Source organism: Hyperoodon ampullatus (genome assembly GCF_949752795.1).
Source record: "Hyperoodon ampullatus genome assembly, chromosome: 1".
NCBI classification, from domain to species: domain Eukaryota; kingdom Metazoa; phylum Chordata; class Mammalia; order Artiodactyla; family Ziphiidae; genus Hyperoodon; species Hyperoodon ampullatus.
Window position 1 is genome coordinate 81,557,261 of NC_136914.1, and position 19,864 is coordinate 81,577,124.

Below are 19,864 nucleotides of genomic sequence, written 5' to 3' on the forward strand. Positions count from 1 at the left end.
AGATAACTCCTGGGGGGACAAGTGACCACAGTGATTCTTGGTGGGAGGGTGGAAGCGGACAGGCAGGTAGAATCTCAGGACGCCTGTGTAGAGTAAATCTCATGTGTAGCCACGGGGCGCATAAGCCTACCTCTCCCCATTTGGGGAAGTAGTCTTGTAAAGATGGGAGCTAAGTAGAGATGCAAGAGAGGGATAATCAGACCTGGAGTGGGAGATAAATGACAAGCTGTGAGAGCTCTCTGCATTTCTCCCACATTTTCCTCAACCTTTTCCTTAAAAGCAAATCAGGGGAAGAAGAGCAGAGGAAGCAGTTGGAGGGAATAAACTGAATCCATAAGCTGCTGTCCCAAGCAGAAGGCTTAAAAGAATGTGCAGTGGAGAATCAGACCATCATATTGTTTGGTGAGTTTTCTAGCTCTACCAAGGAGAAGACAGAATAAGAAGACACCTAGGAAAATATTCACCTTTCTTATTTGAATTTTGAGCAGTGAATTAGTTCTAAAGGTAGTCAGAGTGTACTGCTTGGATGTGGCACAAAAATATTGTATGACACAATATGATGTTTATATATGATGTTTATTAAAAGGGAACACGGTACAATATATGATAGACCTTTTAAGTATATCTAATTTTTTATTTAAAACTGTTCTCCTTTCCTACTGTATTACAGCCCTACACAGTATCACATTTGAAACTTTGTGCTGGAATCATGATAACTGCCTCTCACAATCCAAAGCAGGATAATGGTTACAAGGTATTTTTATTTTTCTCTCCACACTTATGTCCTTCTATATGAATCCTATGCCTTTATGGTTTGGGAGCATAGGGAATGGATGAACTGTAAACCATCTAGATATGTTCTTGCATTCTCCAGGTCTACTGGGATAACGGGGCTCAGATCATCTCTCCTCATGATAAAGGGATTTCCCAGGCTATTGAAGAAAATCTAGAGCCATGGCCTCAAGCTTGGGACGATTCTGTGATCAATGGCTGTCCACTCTTTCATGACCCAAGTGCTTCCATCAATAAGGACTACTTTGAAGACCTTAAAAAATACTGTTTTCACAGGTAAATGGATTTAGCCAAATTCTGTTTTCGTTAAGTTTTCTCCTCAGTTGGTATATATACTGTAGCTGCATCTGACTTTAGAGGCTATAGATGAGGGGCTGGCAGCTTTTCTTAGAAAGACAGCGAATATTTTGTGCTTTGTGAGCCACTGTGTTACAACTACCCAACTCTGCTGTTGTAGGAAAGCAGCCATAGATCATACAGAAATGAATGCATGCAAACATAGCTGTGTTCCAGAAAATGTTATTTACAAAAGTAGGTGGCTGGCCCACAGGCCACGGCTGCTACTCTGTTGTAGATTCATGTATATGTATATGTGTATATTCATATATATGCATATATTTGTGTGTGTGTGTGTGTGTGTGTGCGCACAAGTGTATTCATAAGATACATTGCAGGCATCAGAATTATATATGCATTTACAAAGTTGATAACGGTTAACAAATTGCTCTCCAGAAATGTTACACTAGCTGAGATACCCACCAACAGTATATGATAATAATATATGATCCACACATTCTTACCTATACTAAGTATTAAATTTCTCCTCTTTCCCAATTTGCTGCATGAAAGTAATACCTAACTTTATTTGCATTCTTTAATTATGAATATTTTAAGTATTTATTTAACCTATATTTTTCTATGTATTTGTTCCTCTTTTGCATCTGTAAAACCTCTTTGCTTGTACAGAAAACTAGACTTCATTTATTTCAAATATTGTTTTCCCTTCTGTTGTTACCTTTGGACTTTTTCATTGAAACTTTTAATTTCTGATTCCTGGGTTTTGTGTCACTACAGATAGATTTCACTATACCAAGATTATTTTTTTAAAAAAGCACAACTCTTGTTTTGCTTTGGCTTTCATGTTTACATTTTGCAATGTTTAAATCTTTTGAGTTGTTGGTGATTTTTAATTTTGTATGAAGCATAAAGTAGGAAAGCAGATTAGGTTGTTTCTAAAAAGTTGCAATTGTAACAACATATTAAACTAAAGAATCTCTTTTTCTTTGACTGGAAATATCACCTTTAATCTAACAATTTCTAACATGATATATGAGTGCTTATTATGTATCAGATAACTGCTACAGTCCCTTGACTTGTACTAATTAATTTAATCTCATTTTAATCATCACGGTAATGCTGAGGGTAGGTTCTGGTGTATTGCCATCTCACAGATGAGAAAACTGTGACACAGAGAGGTTAAGAAAATAACCAATAGTCACACAGCTTATAAGTGGCAGAGCTCCAAGATTTAAGTTTAGAATCTGTCTCTAAATCATGTTAACCACTAAGCCTTACTGCTTCTCATATATATTTCCCATTTTCAAATTGGATCAACTTCTGGACTCTATTCTGTTCCTTTAATCTGCCTTTATATATGTAGGCCTAAACTGTTCTAATCGTGATAACTTTATAATTCACTTTAATATCTAAGAGATTTTTTCCAGATTTGTTCTCACTAATCTTGCATATTTATTTTTCTAGATGCATTTTATTTTCAAGGGTATGTTTGTTTTAAACTACTACTGTCTTAAGGAAGACCTTGTTCATTTATTCATTGCCAAAATAAGTGGACAGTAACCTAAGAATCTAGCAGTCAGATCACTGGAATTTTTTAACATCTTGTGCTTACCTTTCTATAACTTCTGCTGTTAATTTTTTTTCTTTTTTTTTAAGGTATATTAATATTTTATTCATCTTCAAATTGGTTATAAATCATGCATCCTTATCCAACACCTCCTATGGCTATGGTGTTGCTGCCCTTTCCCCTACAGATTAAGGCTTTTGTCCTATAGGGGTGATGGGGGAGAAACATCTGGGTGGAGTTTTGTGTCCCTCCCATGGTGGTGGGTGTTCACTTCCCCACAGCCTGGATCACAAGAGATGCTTTCTTAAGGATTCTCCCCAAGCTTGGGGTCTGGAGAGAAATCTGTTAATTTTGATGTACATTTTTTTTTTTTGTGGTACGCGGGCCTCCCACCGCTGTGGCCTCTCCCGTTGCGGAGCACAGGCTCCGGACGCGCAGGCTCAGCGGCTGTGGCTCACGGGCCCAGCCGCTCCACGGCATGTGGGATCCTCCCAGACCGGGGCACGAACCCGTGTCCCCTGCATCGGCAGGCGGACTCTCAACCACTGCGCCACCAGAGAAGCCCTTGATGTACATTTTTATTCTACATTAAGTCCCTAGATCAGGGTACTTTGCCAGACAGGATTGTTACTTGACAAAGAAAATGTTTTATTTTTTATGCATCCATGTATGGGATGTTCCATCACATTGTGTTAAAAGGGACACTTTGAAACGTGTGAAGCTAGTAAAGAGTATTTACTGGCACTGCTATGGGTGGGTACTGCCACTGGGCCAGCTGTGAAAGCTGTAGCATGAAATAAAATCCAAAAGGAAGCAGATTTGTGGAAAATAACTACAGAGTAAAATTTAAAACTTGAATGTGTTGGGGGAGGGTGTGTGTTTGAAAGAAAGTGAATAAGTTCTCTTTTTTTAATGGAATTGGAAAGATACTCAGTTGTCTTATACATTCTTATTACTTTGATACCTTACATTCTTAGGAATCTGGTTCCTTGATATTTTGCAGTCCTTCCAGTTTTGAGAGCCATATTTGCATATTTTATCATTCTCCATGTGTCTGATTCAAGGGCTGTGAACAGGGAGACCAAGGTGAAGTTTGTGCACACCTCCGTTCATGGTGTGGGTCACAGCTTCGTGCAGTCGGCTTTCAAGGCTTTTGACTTTGTTCCTCCTGAGGCTGTTCCCGAACAGAAGGATCCCGATCCTGAGTTCCCAACAGTGAGATACCCAAATCCTGAAGAGGGTGAAGGTGTCTTGGTAACCTGATTTTTTTTTTAATTTTAAAATTTATCTTGAATATAATTCAAAACTATTACTCTTGAGTAAAATCTTTTTATGCATTTTCATTGTGCTGAACAAAAAAGTAATTTCATCATTGGAAATATTTATATTTATTAGTCATCCATTTCTTAAATTCTTTTTTTTTTTTTAATTTTATTTTTGGCTGCAGTGGGTTTTCATTGCTGCGTGCGGGCTTTCTCTAGTTGCAGCGAGCGGGGGCTACTCTTCATTGCGGTGCACGGGCTTCTCATTGCGGTGGCTTCTCGTGTTGCAGAGCACAGGCTCTGGGCACACGGGCTCAGTAGTTGTGGCTCATGGGCTCTAGAGCACAGGCTCAGTAGTTGTGGTGCACGGGCTTTGTTGCTCCACGGCATGTGGGATCTTGCCAGATCAGGGCTCGAACCCATGTCCCCTGCATTGGCAGGTGGGTTCTTAACCACTGCGCCACCAGGAAAGCCCAGTCATCCATTTCTTAAAGGAACTTTCAAATCAGATGTCTTAGCATCAGGATGTGAGAGCTGAAATTGCTCACAAACTTAATACTTTACATTCAATTTAATCATTTTAATTTTAAGGTAATTTACTGTTCTTCTTAATGCCAAAAAGAAACAGTAATAGAATGGAGATTTATCGCATGATTTTTATTCCTCAATTGATATTTTTCTGATACAAAGAAGTGTCATTTAAATTATGGTTCCTTTTAGTCTTTTTAAAGGTTTGGGTAACAATGATATCCAGAGAGTCGGTTTATTTTGGTTTGTCTGTTAGGTTGACCACAGGCCCAGGCCTGGAAATACCAGTCCAGCCACACACACTATCAGATGTGGGGTGAATCCCATGGGCACACGTGGGTCATGTGTTGATGCTCTCATTATCTGACCTTTGACTCAAAAAGTAATATGTGACCAGCCAAGACCAGCTCCAGAAATAAAATTCAGCCTCGGTTTGGGGAAAGACCTCTTTTAGTTCTTAAAGAACTGAACATTTTTAAAGACTGAAATGTGCTCAATTTTTTTAAAACATTTTTAAAAATTTTATTTAATTTATTTATTTACTTGGCTGCATTGGGTCTTGGTTGCTACGCGTGGGCTTTCTCTAGTTGTGGTGAGCGGGGGCTACTCTTGGTTGTGGTACGTGGGCTTCTCATTGTGGTGGCTTTTCTTGTTGCAGAGCACAGGCTCTAGGAACATGGGCTTCAGTAGTTGTGGCACGCAGGCTCAGTAGTTGTGGCTCGCGGGCTCTAGAGCGCAGGCTCAGTGGTTGTGGCGCACAGGCTTAGTTGCACCGCGGCATGTGGGATCTTCCCGGACCAGGGCTTGAACCCCTGTCCCCTGTATTGGCAGGTGGATTCTTAACCACTGCACCACCAGAGAAGCCCTGTGCTCAATTCTTGATTGGAATGATCTTTTCTCTTATTCTTTTTCAGACTTTGTCTTTTGCTTTGGCTGACAAAAGCACAGCCAAAATCGTTTTAGCAAACGACCCAGATGCTGACAGACTTGCTGTGGCAGAAAAGCAAGACAGGTACAATTAATTGTGATTACTTACCTACATAATGGAAAATATAAAAGGTGACATCTTTGGCAGTAAAATGTTTCTGGAGAGACCAGACCTATTTGGAAATATTTCCCATTTATTTTGCAAATGATCATCTCACTTAACCTCAGTAAGATCCTTTAACATAGAGCAAGTACTGATCCGGGGGCCACACGATCAGCAAGCACATTGCAGAGTAAACCAGCCAGTATGTATTTGGAATTGAAATTACTATTTGTTATCGTCCCCCATTTTATCATTGCTTTTATTATAATTAATGACTCAGTGCCTAATGAGGGCAAAGTACTTTGTTGCTGGCTTTACAATTCAGCATTTGGTAAAAGGTTTGATGAGGAACTGGAGCTTCAAAGCAATGTTGAATTCAGGTTGAACAGACCAGGGAAGATGCCTGTGGGGCACTGACGATGCTTAAGACAAGTGCAACTATAGAGTTTGTATAGAGCAGTGGTAGGTAAAGGGGGGAAAGTGAAAGCAGTTTTGGGTGTCAAACAGCCTATGTGATGTTTGGGAGATGGTGGGGTGCTGTCAAAGGGTTAGGATTTTCGATTATAACAAAAGAGATTCAATTCTATATCAGGTTTTAGAAATTTAAGCTAAGGTGCTACATGCTGAAATGTGAGGTGTACTTGTAGCCACCTACAGACAAGAACATAAGCTGCAAGCCTGTTCTGTGGTGTCCTGACTGTGTGAATAGTGCGCTGGATCTTAAGGAATGCTAAGCAGTCTCTCTCTCAGAATCAGCAAAGCTGAGCGGAAAATTGAGATATACAAACTATTATACTTGGGGGGCATCTTTTTTTTATATATATAAATTTATTTATTTATTTTTGGCTGCATTGGGTCTTCGTTGCTGTGCGTGGGCCTTTCTCTAGTTGCTGAGAGCAGGGGCTACTCTTTGTTGCAGTGCGTGGTCTTCTCATTGCAGTGGCTTTCTTGTTGTGGAGCACAGGCTCAGTAGTTGTGGCGCACAGGCTTAGTTGCTCCGCGGCATGTGGGATCTTCCCAGACCAGGGCTCGAACCCCTGTCCCCTGCATTGGCAGGTGGTTTCTTAACCACTGCAACACCAGGGAAGTCCTTGGGGGGCATCTTGCCAGCATGTTTCTGTTATGTTTAAAACCAAAGCCTTTGCCGAAGACTGAGATAAAAGCATTTGTGTGTCATCGCTGATGTACTTATTTTATACGCTCTTCAAAGACAGAGTGTTTGTCTAGGCGAACAGGCTGAGACACGGTAGCTGCTCGTATGTTTGTGGAATGGCAGTCACGCTTCTGGCCTATTATTTAAACAAAAATAACAAGAACAGTCCTGCAGAGGCTACTTTGAGCCTTGTTTGGCTTAATTGTTCTGTCCTTAATTGTTACTTACAATTAAGTGATCTCTCTTGAGATCACTGCTGTACATAGGTTGTTTTTTCTTTCAGTGGTGAATGGAGAGTGTTTTCAGGCAACGAGTTGGGGGCCCTCTTGGGCTGGTGGCTCTTTACTTCTTGGAAAGAAAAGAACCAAGATCACAGCGCCCTCAAAGACACATATATGTTGTCCAGCACCGTCTCCTCCAAAATCCTGCAGGCCATGGCCTTAAAGGAGGGCTTTCACTTCGAGGTAAGGTGTTTGTGAGACTTCCTCTTTTCCCTTTCTTTTGCTCTGTAGAAGGTCTAAGGCATTTCTTTCTCTCTTGGATTATCCTTTTAGGAAACATTGACTGGCTTTAAGTGGATGGGAAACCGAGCCAAACAGCTAATAGACCAGGGGAAAAATGTCTTATTTGCTTTTGAAGAAGCTATTGGTAAGAGTTGATCATGATAATCCTGGGATCAGTTAATTTATAGAATGCAAATAAATGGGCAAAGATGTGGGTTTGGATTTGGGTTCAAAAGATTAACTGTGAAACAGGAACACACAGTTTGTTTTTCTTCTGTGATGCTCAGCAAATGCTGAAGTGTCCTACCCCAAAGTTGGCATCACAGATTTTTTTAGCTGAAAAGAATATCTCACAAATAACCAAGCCATTCATGTCAGGAGGTGAATCCTTTGCCCAGATAATTGTGAACAGTGATGTTCTGTACGCGGCTGTAGTAGCTTCAGAATCCTCCTATTTGGGGAGTTACGATATTTCCTCACCATGGTATTGATATCCAGGCCAAATATAGTTCACTCCCCTCATAGAGTGCTCCGCAGAGATCTGTCCAGAAGAAAGGAGAAGGCTTGGTTGTGGGACTTTCATCAGAGTGACTGTCACCTGAAAGAACCAGCCAGGATGATGGAAAAACACTTGTCTTAAATGATCACTATCAATGAGCAAAAAAGGAGAGCTAGCAATAGAAACGTGAAATGCAAATGTTTGGGCTGGGGATGTCTTAGCTCTTTGTTTAATAAAAGTTATTGTACATCATGCTTATTATATAATACATGCTCTTCTAATTCATACATTCCCTGCAACATAGACACAGGCTCATCATTGAACTAATTCGTTGAATGAAGTGTAAGAGCTCAACTTTTGCTCTTTTGCTCTCAGAACTGCAATCCTGGCCTTCCTATAGCTTTTTATTTAAAAAAAAAAGATTTTCTTATATTTGTTTATCAAATATTTATTGCATATCAGTTGCACACCGACTCTGAAAGAAATGGATGACACTGACCTTAGCCTACAGCAGTTTGTATAGATCTAGTTAGAAACCACACAAAAGAGTATAGGCTAGGTGTCAAGATGAATCATATAACTCGTAAGAAATATGGGGATTTGGAGAAGACAGAATAAGCATTGACTATAACAATTGGAAACAGTTTTGTGTGAGCTAGAGAGCTTTGGTCTACACCTGGAAAATGAGTACAATTTGTCTAGGAGGGAGACTCTCCTTACAGGTTATTCAACAAATACTTTCTCTTTTTTTCTTTTCTTTTTTAAAATTAAAGCATAGTTGAATTACAATATTATATTAATTTCATGTGTACAACATAGTGATTCAATGTTTCTATAAATTATACTCCAGTTATAGTTATTATAAAGTATCGGCTACACTCCCTGTGTTGTACAATATATCCTTGTATCTTAGTTATTTTATATATAGTAGTTTGTACCTCAGCAAATACTTCTTGAAGGCCTGCTATGTGCTAGGCGCTGGCCTAGATTCTTAAATGTAATGGTGATGAATGAGAAGCATTTACATACTGACAACCTCTTATGCAGTAGGCAGGGAGCATATAGATGTGTGCACACACAGTGTGTAAAAGGACCTACTCCTCAGAGTGTGTGTATGACACGTGTTTCTGCAGGATATATGTGCTGCCCTTTCGTTCTGGACAAAGATGGAGTCAGTGCCGCCGTCATAAGTGCAGAGTTGGCCAGCTTTCTAGCAACCAAGAATTTGTCTTTGTCTCAGCAGCTAAAGGCCATCTATGTTGAGTAAGTTTCTATTGACTGTTAAATTGAAGTAATTTTTTTTTCATTTCAGTGTGCAACACAATGATTCAATGTATATCTATATTGTGAAATGATCGCCATAAATACAGTTTACATGTTATCCCCACATGTAATAATATTTTTTAATGTTTTACTCTGTTCTTATGCATGAGATACTAATATTCTTTCTGATGTCCTTACTTTGGTTATGAATTCTATTGCCTATAAAAACTAAATAAGGGATCACCTTTTCCTTTTGATATTTAACTACTTAATAGTAATTACCATTCATGATGACATTGATTCTTAACAAATGAGAACATTAGTTGCAGAAATGGCTAAGGGAAGAATGTGATTTTTAAGTGTCCAGTGTCAAAAAAGACTTAAATGTATTCACAAAACATCTGTTTAGTCTTTAAAACAATTATTCACCACTGCCTTTGTAGTGCAAAAGCAGCCAGACACAATACATAAGGTAATGGTCATGGCATGGCTACGTTCCAATAGAGAAACTTTTACTTAGAAATACAGGCTGAGGGCCACAGAGCAGTTCAGCGATCCCTGGAGAAGATTGTTGGACCTCTTTTATAAAATTGGATCTCTTTTTTAATGCTGAATTATTCCTTTGAAATTAGTCACGGTTATTTGTTTTAGAATATACTGGTTGATACATGTTCAGTGTACACTGTGCAGAATTATTTGTTCCTCATTTTGCATGTAATTGTGTTTGTATTGATAGGTATGGCTACCATATCACCAAAGCTTCGTATTTTATCTGCCACGATCAAGGCACTATTAAAAAATTATTTGAAAACCTTAGAAACTATGATGGGAAGAATAATTATCCAAAAACTTGTGGCAAATTTGAAATTTCTGGCATTAGGGACCTTACAACTGGCTATGATGATAGCCAACCTGATAAAAAAGCTGTAAGTAATGTCTTTTATCAATTAAACTCGTCTCTATTTACTTTTTGACTACACTTTGAATAGCTCAACTTAATCATATAATTAATTGAAGCTGCTTTTAGGCATTATTATAGATAAGCTATCAAAATATATAGATAGTTAAAAATCATGAGCTGAAACTAACAGGGTTCTCACTAGTCATGTAAGCCAATGCTGTCATTTAATACAGCAGGAAATCGACACAGTCGACCCTCATCATACGAGGGTTTCACATCTGTGGATACTGAGGGTCGATTGTACTACACTATTTTATCTAATGGACTTGAGCATCCATGAATTTTGGTATCTGTGGGGCGCTCCTGGAACCAATCCTCCACGGGTACCGAGGGACGACTGTACTCAGAAGTGTAAGACCTGCCTGTGGTCACACAGCTAATTGGTGATGCTCGGGATAGAATCTGGGTCTTCTGATTGCAAACCCAGCTTTTCCTCTCTTTCAGCAGTTGAACTTGAAAAAGCATCAGAATCACCTGGTGGCCAGGTTAAAACACTGAGTCCTGCAGCCCACCCCTTATTTGCCTTTCTAATAAGTTCCCTGCTGATGCTAATGCTACTGGTCCAACTTTGAGAACCACTGCTTGCTTCCTCCTTAGTTTTACCCTGTTCTCTGAATATATAGGAGTTGTTAGCTGTGAAGCATGAGTTTGCATTCTTCCTACCATGTAGATTCCCCCACTGGAGTCAAAAGAAGGCTCAAATGTGGCAGAAGAGTATTGCTAACTATGGCAGGGGGGTAGAGGAAGGACAGTAAGAATATCGTTATGAGATACTGGACATTTGCCTCTTTTTTTTTTGAATTTTTGAATTTTATTTATTTTTTTTATACAGCAGGTTCTTATTAGTTATACCTTTTATACATATAAGTGTATATATGTCAATCCCAATCTCCCAATTCATCACATGGACATTTGCTTTGATATTCACCTTTTTATATTTTTTAATTTACATCTGCACACAGTATGTTTTTAAAGGCAAATAGTATTAAAAGGGTTATAATTAAACATGGCAGTTCCAACTCCTGCCATCTCATTTCCATGTGCCAGGACAACCACCTTCCCTCTTAGTTGTTTCTCCTGGTATTTACCACCAGATTTCTAAACAATGTGCTCGTGTGGTAATACTATGACTTATCAGTGTTAGACTTTATTAATTTTCTATTATGGAGATAGGGATTTAGTTCTTACACTTCCAGCATTCACGACTCTTCTCCCCTGTCCTCACAGTACATTTATACCACAACTCTTGGTGACATCAGATTCCATGCTTGTATTATTATGACTGGTAACTATTGTTTTTTGCTTAGTTAAGTAGTGTACTATGATTAGGTTCTCCTTAATTTGTATAAAGAATTACTTTTCCTGTAATTGATAGCTGCTTTGTTCTTTCATTTGCGTGGATTTCTATGTAACCCTCACCAGTTCTTCCCACATCCTTCAAATACCTCTCAGTAGGGTTTTCGACCTGGGCTGTTGGTTCCATCTTGTTTCCAATGGCCTCCCTCCTGGTCCCTTCCTCTGGGGAGAGGCTTCTGCTCTCTGGGTTGAACGCCCAGCTGTCATCCTGGGAATGCCCTTTCACCACTCTCTGGGGGTGGGTCCCTTGCTCCTGGACCCCATGATTTCCTCTTTTTATATTTATCTTCCTAAATCACATCCTCTAGTAGCTTCCTAAGAAGAAATGAATGAGAAGTAAATTTTTGGAGGTGTTTAGGTCTGAAAATGTCTTACTCTACCCTTATGCTTTATTGACTCACAGTTTGGAAAGCATTGCTCTGTATTTGTAAAGCCGTTGAGCATCCATCATTCATTCACTCAGGAAATAGTTGGGACCTGCTGTGTGCTGCATTCAGGGATGAGAACACCATACTCATTCAGTCCTTTCTGTGCCATCTGTTTTTTCTCCATGGGAAGACATTAGGAACTTTCCGCTAAACTTGGGGTTCTAAAATTTCAATGATATGCTTTTAGTATGGGTCTCTTTTCATTCATTTTTCTGGATACTTGGTTGGTCTTTGTTGATCTATGGAGTCATTTCTTTCAGTTCTGAGAAATTCTCTTGATTTTTGTCAAAGAAGGACGCTGGATGGTTGTTTTTCAAGTAACCTCTTCCCTTGCATTTTCTGTTCTCACCTTCTTGACAAGTCCTTCTTGACAGGTTCTTAGATGCTGACTCTCCTGGAGTGATGTTCTACTTTCCGTGTTTCTTTTTTCCCACTGTCCATCTATATCCTTCTTTCCTACTTTTGGGGGGATTACCTCAACATTAACTTTCAATGCTTCTTTGAACATTTCAGCTCTTTTTCTGTAATTTATTGAAAGTAACATCTTAGGGCTTCCCTGGTGGCGCAGTGGTTGAGAGTCCACCTGCCGATGCAGGGGACACGGGTTCGTGCCCCTGTCCGGGAAGATCCCACATGCCGCGGAGCGGATGGGCCCGTGAGCCATGGCCGCTGAGCCTGCGCGTCCGGACCCTGTGCTCCGCAACGGGAGAGGCCACAACAGTGAAAGGCCCGCGTACCGCAAAAAAAAAAAAAGAAAAAAAAAAAAAAAGAAAGTAACATCTTATTCTTGTTTCATGTGTATTATATCTTACCTCTCTTAAGGATATTAATTATAGCTTTTTTAAAAGGTAGATCTTATTTCCTTTGTATTGTCTTTATTTCCCTCAAGGTCTCCTGGGGACGCCTCACTCTCACCCTATCTCCTGCCTGAGGGTAATAAGCTGGGATGCTGAGGCCCCAGAAGTGGTGGAGAGGTGCTGCGGACCTGGGAGGAAGGGTTTGAGCATTCAATGTGCAGACTCTGACTTACTCTAAGTTTTCTCCATGCCCTGCCCTCCATGGTGCCCAGCATCCCCAGCTTCTGAGCCCTTCTGGTTCAATTACACCAGAGATTTAAACCATCTCCTGAGGAGGTGGTTGGTTGACCACGTGGGCAGAAGGTGGGGATTTGGGAGGATCTAATAGTTTCTTTGTCTCACGCCTGCCCTTTGCAGTACCAGGTGCCCAAGGTAGTGAGCTTTACCAGGGCCCTGCAGAACATGCTGACTCAGTTCTTATCTGCCTGCTACAGGGGCTCCGAGGGCATTCTTCTGTGTTCCATCAGGTCACCTCTGCCCCTCCACCTGGTTTCTGACTACCACGATTGGTTGGCAACCCCCTCAACTGCTGCTGCCTCTTTGCCCTTGTGTGTTTTTTGATTTTAATGCTTCAGTCATTTTAGTGGAGTTTGGAGAGCAATCAACTAAGAATACATCTACCAGAGGCCCTTGAAAGTGAAATAAGCCTAGTGTTTTGTGGGGTTTGGGTAATGCATTATTAATCGGTTTAAAGCAATTTCTTGTGAAATGATGTGTTTCCATTTTAGTAAAACTTTAGTAGCTTTAATAGAACCATGGAGGCAAAAAGTAATATATAAAGTTAATTTTCACAGATTGCCTTATTATTATTATTTATTTCATTTATACAGAGTACATTTTCTGATTTCCTCAAAAATGTTCTTTTCTTCTTTGTTTTGCATATACTTTCTTGCTTATTCAGGGGAAAATGTTAGTTAGGTAAGAACAGCTTATGTTACTACTTAAATTTATAACGTGTAAATTAATTCCTAGGTTCTCCCTACTAGTAAAAGCAGCCAAATGATCACCTTTACCTTTGCTAATGGAGGTGTGGCCACCATGCGGACCAGTGGGACAGAGCCCAAAATCAAGTACTATTCGGAACTGTGTGCCCCCCCTGGAAATAGGTATGCTGTGGATGGCAGCTGCTGTGATTTTTATTCCCTAAACTTCCTAAATTCTATTCAGACGCTAAGTAAAATATTTTATCTTTCCAATATGTAGTTTAATTAGGAATGTTGTCTCAGAACCTGCAGCACTATTGTGACATTAACAGCCCCTTGAAGCGTCTAGGGACAAGAGTGCTCACTTCCTACTTGGTTATTTCCTTCTACCCCAAATTTGTCCCTGGATGGGAAAATTGCATTCCTAATTTCAGTAATAATAATTAAATTTCCTTTTTCTAGTACTCTATATTTGAGGCTGACACCAATGACTTTTTCTCTTTTTCTCCGTGTCTCTGATACAATAAATTAAAATGCATTACACATCCATTCAACAGATATCTTTGAGCACCTATTGTGTGTAAGTCATGCTGGGTCTTGGGGCAGATGAAGAGCCACAGCAGAAAGAGTCCTTACCGCCAAAGAGCCGATGGTCTGGTAGCTTCAGGGTCGTGTTTTGTGACCTTGGTAAAGGGTTTGAGTTGGTCACTTTCCAACACCTGTAACATTTTGAACTTTATCAGCCATGGTACATGTAGCTAGCACGTGTAAATGTCATATTACACACCTATTTAACAGTCACTTAGCTATCATTCCTCTACTCAGAATACCGTTCAAAATCAGGAAATTTGGGACTTCCCTGGTGGCACAGTGGTTAAGAATCCTCCTGCCAATGCAGGGGACAGGAGTTCGAGCCCTGGTCGGGGAGGATCCCACATGCTGCGGAGCAACTAATCCTGTGCGCCACAACTACTGAGCCTGCGCTCTAGAGCCCGCAAGCCACAACTACTGAGCCCACGTGCCACAACTACTGAAGCCTGTGTGCCTAGAGCCCATGCTCCACAGCAAGAGAAGCCACCGCAATGAGAAGCCCGTGTACCGCAATGAAGAGTAGCCCCCGCTCGCCACAACTAGAGAAAGCCCGTGTGCAGCAACGAAGACCCAGCACAGCCAAAAAACAAAAATAATTTTTAAAAAATCAGGAAATTTTTTTAAAAAGTGAATTAAGTCAGTGCTGTCCAACAGGAATAAAATGTGAGCCACATATGCAACTTGAAATTTTCTCCTAGACACACTTTTAAATAGTGAAAAGAAACAGATACTATATTTATTTAAGAATTTTAAATATTAACATTGCAACATGTAATCACTATAAAATTATTAATTAGATATTTAAAAAAATTTTTTCACACTAAGTCTTCAAGATCCGTACAATTTTTTACACTTACCACACATCTCAAATTCGAATGCTATATTTTTTTGGAAATACTTAAAATGTCTTTTGTGTTTTTTTAAAATATTTATTTATTTATTTATTTGGCTGTGCTGAGTCTTAGTTGCGGCTTGCGAGATCTTCATTGTGGCATGCAGGATCTTTTGTTGCGGTATGTGGGCTCTAGTTCCCCGACCAGGGATCAAACTCAGGCCCCTTGCATTGGGAGCACAGAGTCTTAGCCACTGGACCACCAGAGAGGTCCCCTTAATCTATATTTAGAGTTCCTAAAATTTACAGTTGAAAAAGTAGATTTTGACACCCAAGTTGTTGGAAACATACTTAAGTTTTCCAATAACTGAATCAAATGCTAGTTTTCAAATTTGAATTTCAATTAATTAACTTAAATGAAATGAAAAATTCAGTTCCTCTGTTGAACTAACCACATTTCAATTGCACTGTAGCCATGTGTGGCTAGTGGCTACTGTAGTAGACGACACAGGCCTAAGTAGTAATGGCACATACGCTCCAAAGCTTTGTCCATAGCGTTTTTCTGGCTTGTGAACCAAATTTACATTATGTGGAAATAAGAGCAGAGGAAATTTTCTGAGCATCTTAAATCAGTGAGCTAATAGCGGATTATATGTAGCAGATTAGAGGGGCAGGGAAGATTTGTTACAGTTGGACTTTCCTTAGGCATGAAGAAGTGAGGGCTGATAGCAACGCAAGAAATATTAAAAGAAAACAAAATTATAAAACATGGATACAAGAACTCAGAATAGTCACCTGTTGGGGACTTTATCATAAAGGAAATAGCAAGCCACATCCAAATCAGCCCTGAATCTTCTTCTGAATAATTCTCATTCTCACTTAGTGTTTTCATATTTCTGTATCTCATTCTTTTGAAAACAAATGGACATAAGTCCAATTTAAAGATCTGTTTTCTCTATATATTTTTTCCTTTTCATTATCCTGTGAAAATATGTGTAATATTTTAGAAAACTTTCTTCTATAAAATCAATACAACTTACTGTTTAAGGATCTATGGTATTTACATTTTTCACATGGCTTATTGACTGGACTTAAATTCAATATTAGTTTCTAAATTGCTGAAAATACTTTGAAAATTTGTCCTTTTATTATAGTCATTGAAATGTTGCTCCCATTTATTAAATGAAACATTAGGCACTAGGTCAGCCCATAGATATGCTGTCAGGGCTCAAGCAAGGAATGAGCATAACTAACACACAACAGCAATAAAGCCATGGCTAAGGTTTCCTTACTTTCTGATAATGTTAAATATTATTAATATATTTTATATCATGAATTTCATTCATTCATAGAATTCCACAACCCACTAACCCTTTTGAATAGAAAATCTTTTTCAAATATAAGTCCTGCTTTTAAAAAATATTTTTGTTGGGGTTGATGTCTTTAGTTGTTGTTTTTTGTTTTGGGGTTTTTTTTTGGCTGTGTCGCACAGCTTGTAGGATCTTAGTTCCCCAACCAGGGATCAAACTTGCGCCCTCGGCAGTGAAAGCACAGAGTCCTAACCACTGGACTGCCAGGGAATCCCCTTGATGTCTTTAGTTTTGTCCAACTTTTTATTGTGAAAAATTTCAAACCTATAGAAATGTAGAAATAATGTAGTGAATACCCACATACTCCTCACATAGACTAGGGGTTGACAAACTTTTTCTGTAAATAGCCAAATAGTAACTATTTTAGGGATTGCAGACCATACAGCCCTTGTTATAACCACTCAGCTCTGCTGTTGTAGCCGGAAAGCTGCCACAGACATAAAAGAATAGGTGTGGCTGTGTTCCAATAAAACTTTATTTACACAAACAGGCTGCAAGCCATAGTTTGCCTACCCTAACCTTGTTTCAGCAGTTGCTAACATTTTTCAATATTTGCTCTCACCATACATATCAATATTATATATTTGGGTTGGTTTATTTGTTTTCTCAGCCATTTGAAAATAAGTCGCAGACTTCAATACTCAACTCCTAAGAACAATGACACTCTCTTACTATCTCAAGATTTAGGTAATAATCTCAAGCAGGGTTCTAACAGAAACAAAACCAGCAGGAGATATATAGTAAATTCATTGATGAGTTTTGTTTTATGTATATTGTTTTAAGAAAACCATTAAGGGCTTCCCTGGTGGCGTAGTGGTTAAGAATCCGCCTGCCAATGCAGGGGACATGGGTTCGAGCCCTGGTCCGGAAAGATCCCACATGCTGCAGAGCAACTAAGCCCGTGCACCACAACTACTGAGCCTGCGCTCTAGAGCCCACGAGCCACAACTACTGAAGCCCGCACACCTAGAGCCCGTGCTCCGCAAAAAGAGAAGCCACCACAATGAAAGGCCCGTGCACCACAATGAAGAGTAGCCCCCTCTCGCCACAACTAGAGAAAACCCGCGTGCAGCATCAAAGACCCAACTCAGCCAAAAAGAAAGAAAGAAAGAAAGACATTTATATTTAAAAAAAAACAGTAATTATTAGTCAGTGTGCCTTCCTGAGAACTGTTATTTTCTTCAAAGCACATTTATGGAGAAGGAAAAAGACTTGTGTAATTCATATATATTTATGAAGCATAATTACTATATTTGTTACCAATGGGGGGGGTAAAAATAATTATAATGATAGCTACATTTATTGAGGTTTTGGGGCCAGGTTCTGTGCTAATTGCTTTCTATAATTTATCTCAATCTATACAACTCTCTTGAGAAAATAGTCTTTATCTCAGTTTTACAGATGAGGAATCTGGGCCTTTGAAAGGTTAAGTCACTTGCCCAAGGGCACACAGCTAGTAAGTAGTACAGCCAGAATTAATGTCTGTAATAAAATGGATTGCTTTAGTTGTACTGGTTAACTCTTACAATGCAAAAATGATATTAACTAATTACAAAGATTGCCCTTTCCATTAAAATTAAGTTTGCATACATTAAAGGTGGTCAGGTATGAAGTATTAAAAGTTTGAATTGAAGGACTTTTGTTTTTCTATTGAGCTTTTTGGTTTTAAGTACCTATAGTAACTCACCTCATACTAGTAACCTGATATGTAAGGCTGCCACATAAATTAGACACCTGTCTAATTACAAGTCTGTTTTATCTGTTATCAACCTTCCAATTGTTTGCACATAAATGAGTGTTTTCCACATGCTTGAAAACTTGGTTTCCTTAAAGGGATCTAGTTCCCAGGATTTTTGTTTATACTTTAGTTGTGACCCTTTTGTTCCCAAAGTAGAATAAAAAGCAGCCGCATAGCACAGGGAGATCAGCTGGGTGCTTTGTGAGCACCTAGAGGGGTGGGGTAGGGAGGGGGGAAGGGAGACACAAGAGGGAGGAGATATGGGGACATATGTATACATATAGCTGATTCACTTTGTTATACAGCAGAAACTAACACACTGTTGTAAAGCAATTACACTCCAGTAAAGATGTTAAAAAAATAATAATAAACAGGGGGTCTTGGGGTCTGAGTTCCGGGTGAGTGACCAGCAGGTCCACTAGGAGGCTCCCCATCTCTTCCATCCTGGGAAGACCTTACACAGGAGGCTGTAGCCGAGCTCCCAATAGTTTGAAGACAAACAGGATCAAGAACATTCATATCCTGGGAGACCAAAGACTTGCCAGCCATGTCATTTGTAAAAGTTCAGCAGGATTTAATGACAGCTGAAGTCATGAAAGTTTTCTCTGCACTGTTAGGTACAGACAGAGCTTTTAGGGATGCTAGGCTACAAATTGTGTTTCTTAAAAATTCTTATGAGAAGTGCAAATGGGTGCTTTTGTTCATAGTAGAGACCTCAGGAAGGCCTTTGCGGAAAATATGAATATTGTCACATGAGTTTTTTGTCTACATCACAGATGTGTTCCCATGCTTAAGTAACTGGAGTTCTGTTTTGTCTGATTTAGCCCTCTGCTTAAGGGTAAATATCGATGTTAACTGATCTATGTGAGGAGTCTTTAAAATATGCTTTGGAATAATCCACTGACCTGGAATTTTTTCCCCTTTATTTTGCAGTGATCCCGACCAGCTGAAGAAAGAACTAAATGAACTAGTCAGTGCTATTGAAGAACATTTTTTCCAGCCACAAAAGTATAACCTGCAACCAAAAGGAGAGTAAACTATCCCAGCCTTGGGCATAATTACATTTCCCTACAATTAAGCTGAACTTGATTTCTTAAGCAATATTTTTGTGGGCCAAATAATTTAAACTATTGCTACAAGTATTCATATTTTTTAATAGACCTACATTCCTCCTTGTTTTATGTTTGAACTTTAAGGGTAATAAAGAAAGATGGCCAAATCTAACAAACCAACATTCCTGTTAAAAGGTTGAGCATCATCTGAATGTAAAAAATGAAGATTTTAAAAATAACTAACCTTCAAAAATATATTGTAATTAATATGCTTTCATTAGAATAAATACCAAATATGTTTATTCTCTAAAATTCATTTTATGTGTAAGTAAAACAGCCAGAAAGCCTATACGGTCCTAAAGCAGCAAGGACTCTAAACAGTGACTACCTGACCTTGATTTTTTTTTGCCTTGTTCTTATGTGATCACAATCTAAATCTAGACTTTTCCAGGTTCATTATTTAATCTATGCCTCCTCATAATTGATGGCCTTATAACCTTCCCAAATGACTCCCATTGAGTACCCATGACTGAGGACCAAACTGTTCTTTATATACTTTATATATTTTGTGTGATTTTTTATTTTTAAAGCAAATGATTGCCTATATTATTATTAACTTAAATGGTTATTAACAGTTTCAGAACAATGAAAAATTACAGTGCCATTGACAATCATGTTTTTAACGTAAAGGAAAGAATATTTGTATATCCTAGTGATACATAGTTTGTCCCTTACCAGATCTCTTAAATGTACAATATTCAATATATTCTATCAGCTGCTTCATTGTAGAAGCTATATTTATTTTGTTTGTTTTCTAGCCTTAAAGTGTACTCTGGAAAAGAGAAACTTTAGATTTGTGTCC

General features: G+C 39.0%; 1 protein-coding gene across 1 annotated transcript in view; it reads left to right on the forward strand.

The window, feature by feature from the left end:
- The window catches only part of PGM2 (phosphoglucomutase 2), a 28,411-nt gene extending 9,114 nt beyond the window's left edge, over positions 1-19,297 (forward strand). The window contains exons 4-13 of the mRNA XM_079699933.1: positions 671-754; positions 875-1,068; positions 3,721-3,910; positions 5,361-5,458; positions 6,913-7,093; positions 7,184-7,277; positions 8,765-8,894; positions 9,631-9,820; positions 13,469-13,602; positions 18,884-19,297. Coding sequence (XP_079556059.1) covers positions 671-754; positions 875-1,068; positions 3,721-3,910; positions 5,361-5,458; positions 6,913-7,093; positions 7,184-7,277; positions 8,765-8,894; positions 9,631-9,820; positions 13,469-13,602; positions 18,884-18,986 — 1,398 coding nt within the window. The 3' untranslated portion in view covers positions 18,987-19,297. The remainder of the gene's footprint in view (positions 1-670; positions 755-874; positions 1,069-3,720; positions 3,911-5,360; positions 5,459-6,912; positions 7,094-7,183; positions 7,278-8,764; positions 8,895-9,630; positions 9,821-13,468; positions 13,603-18,883) is intronic.
- The last annotated feature ends 567 nt before the right edge of the window (positions 19,298-19,864 follow it).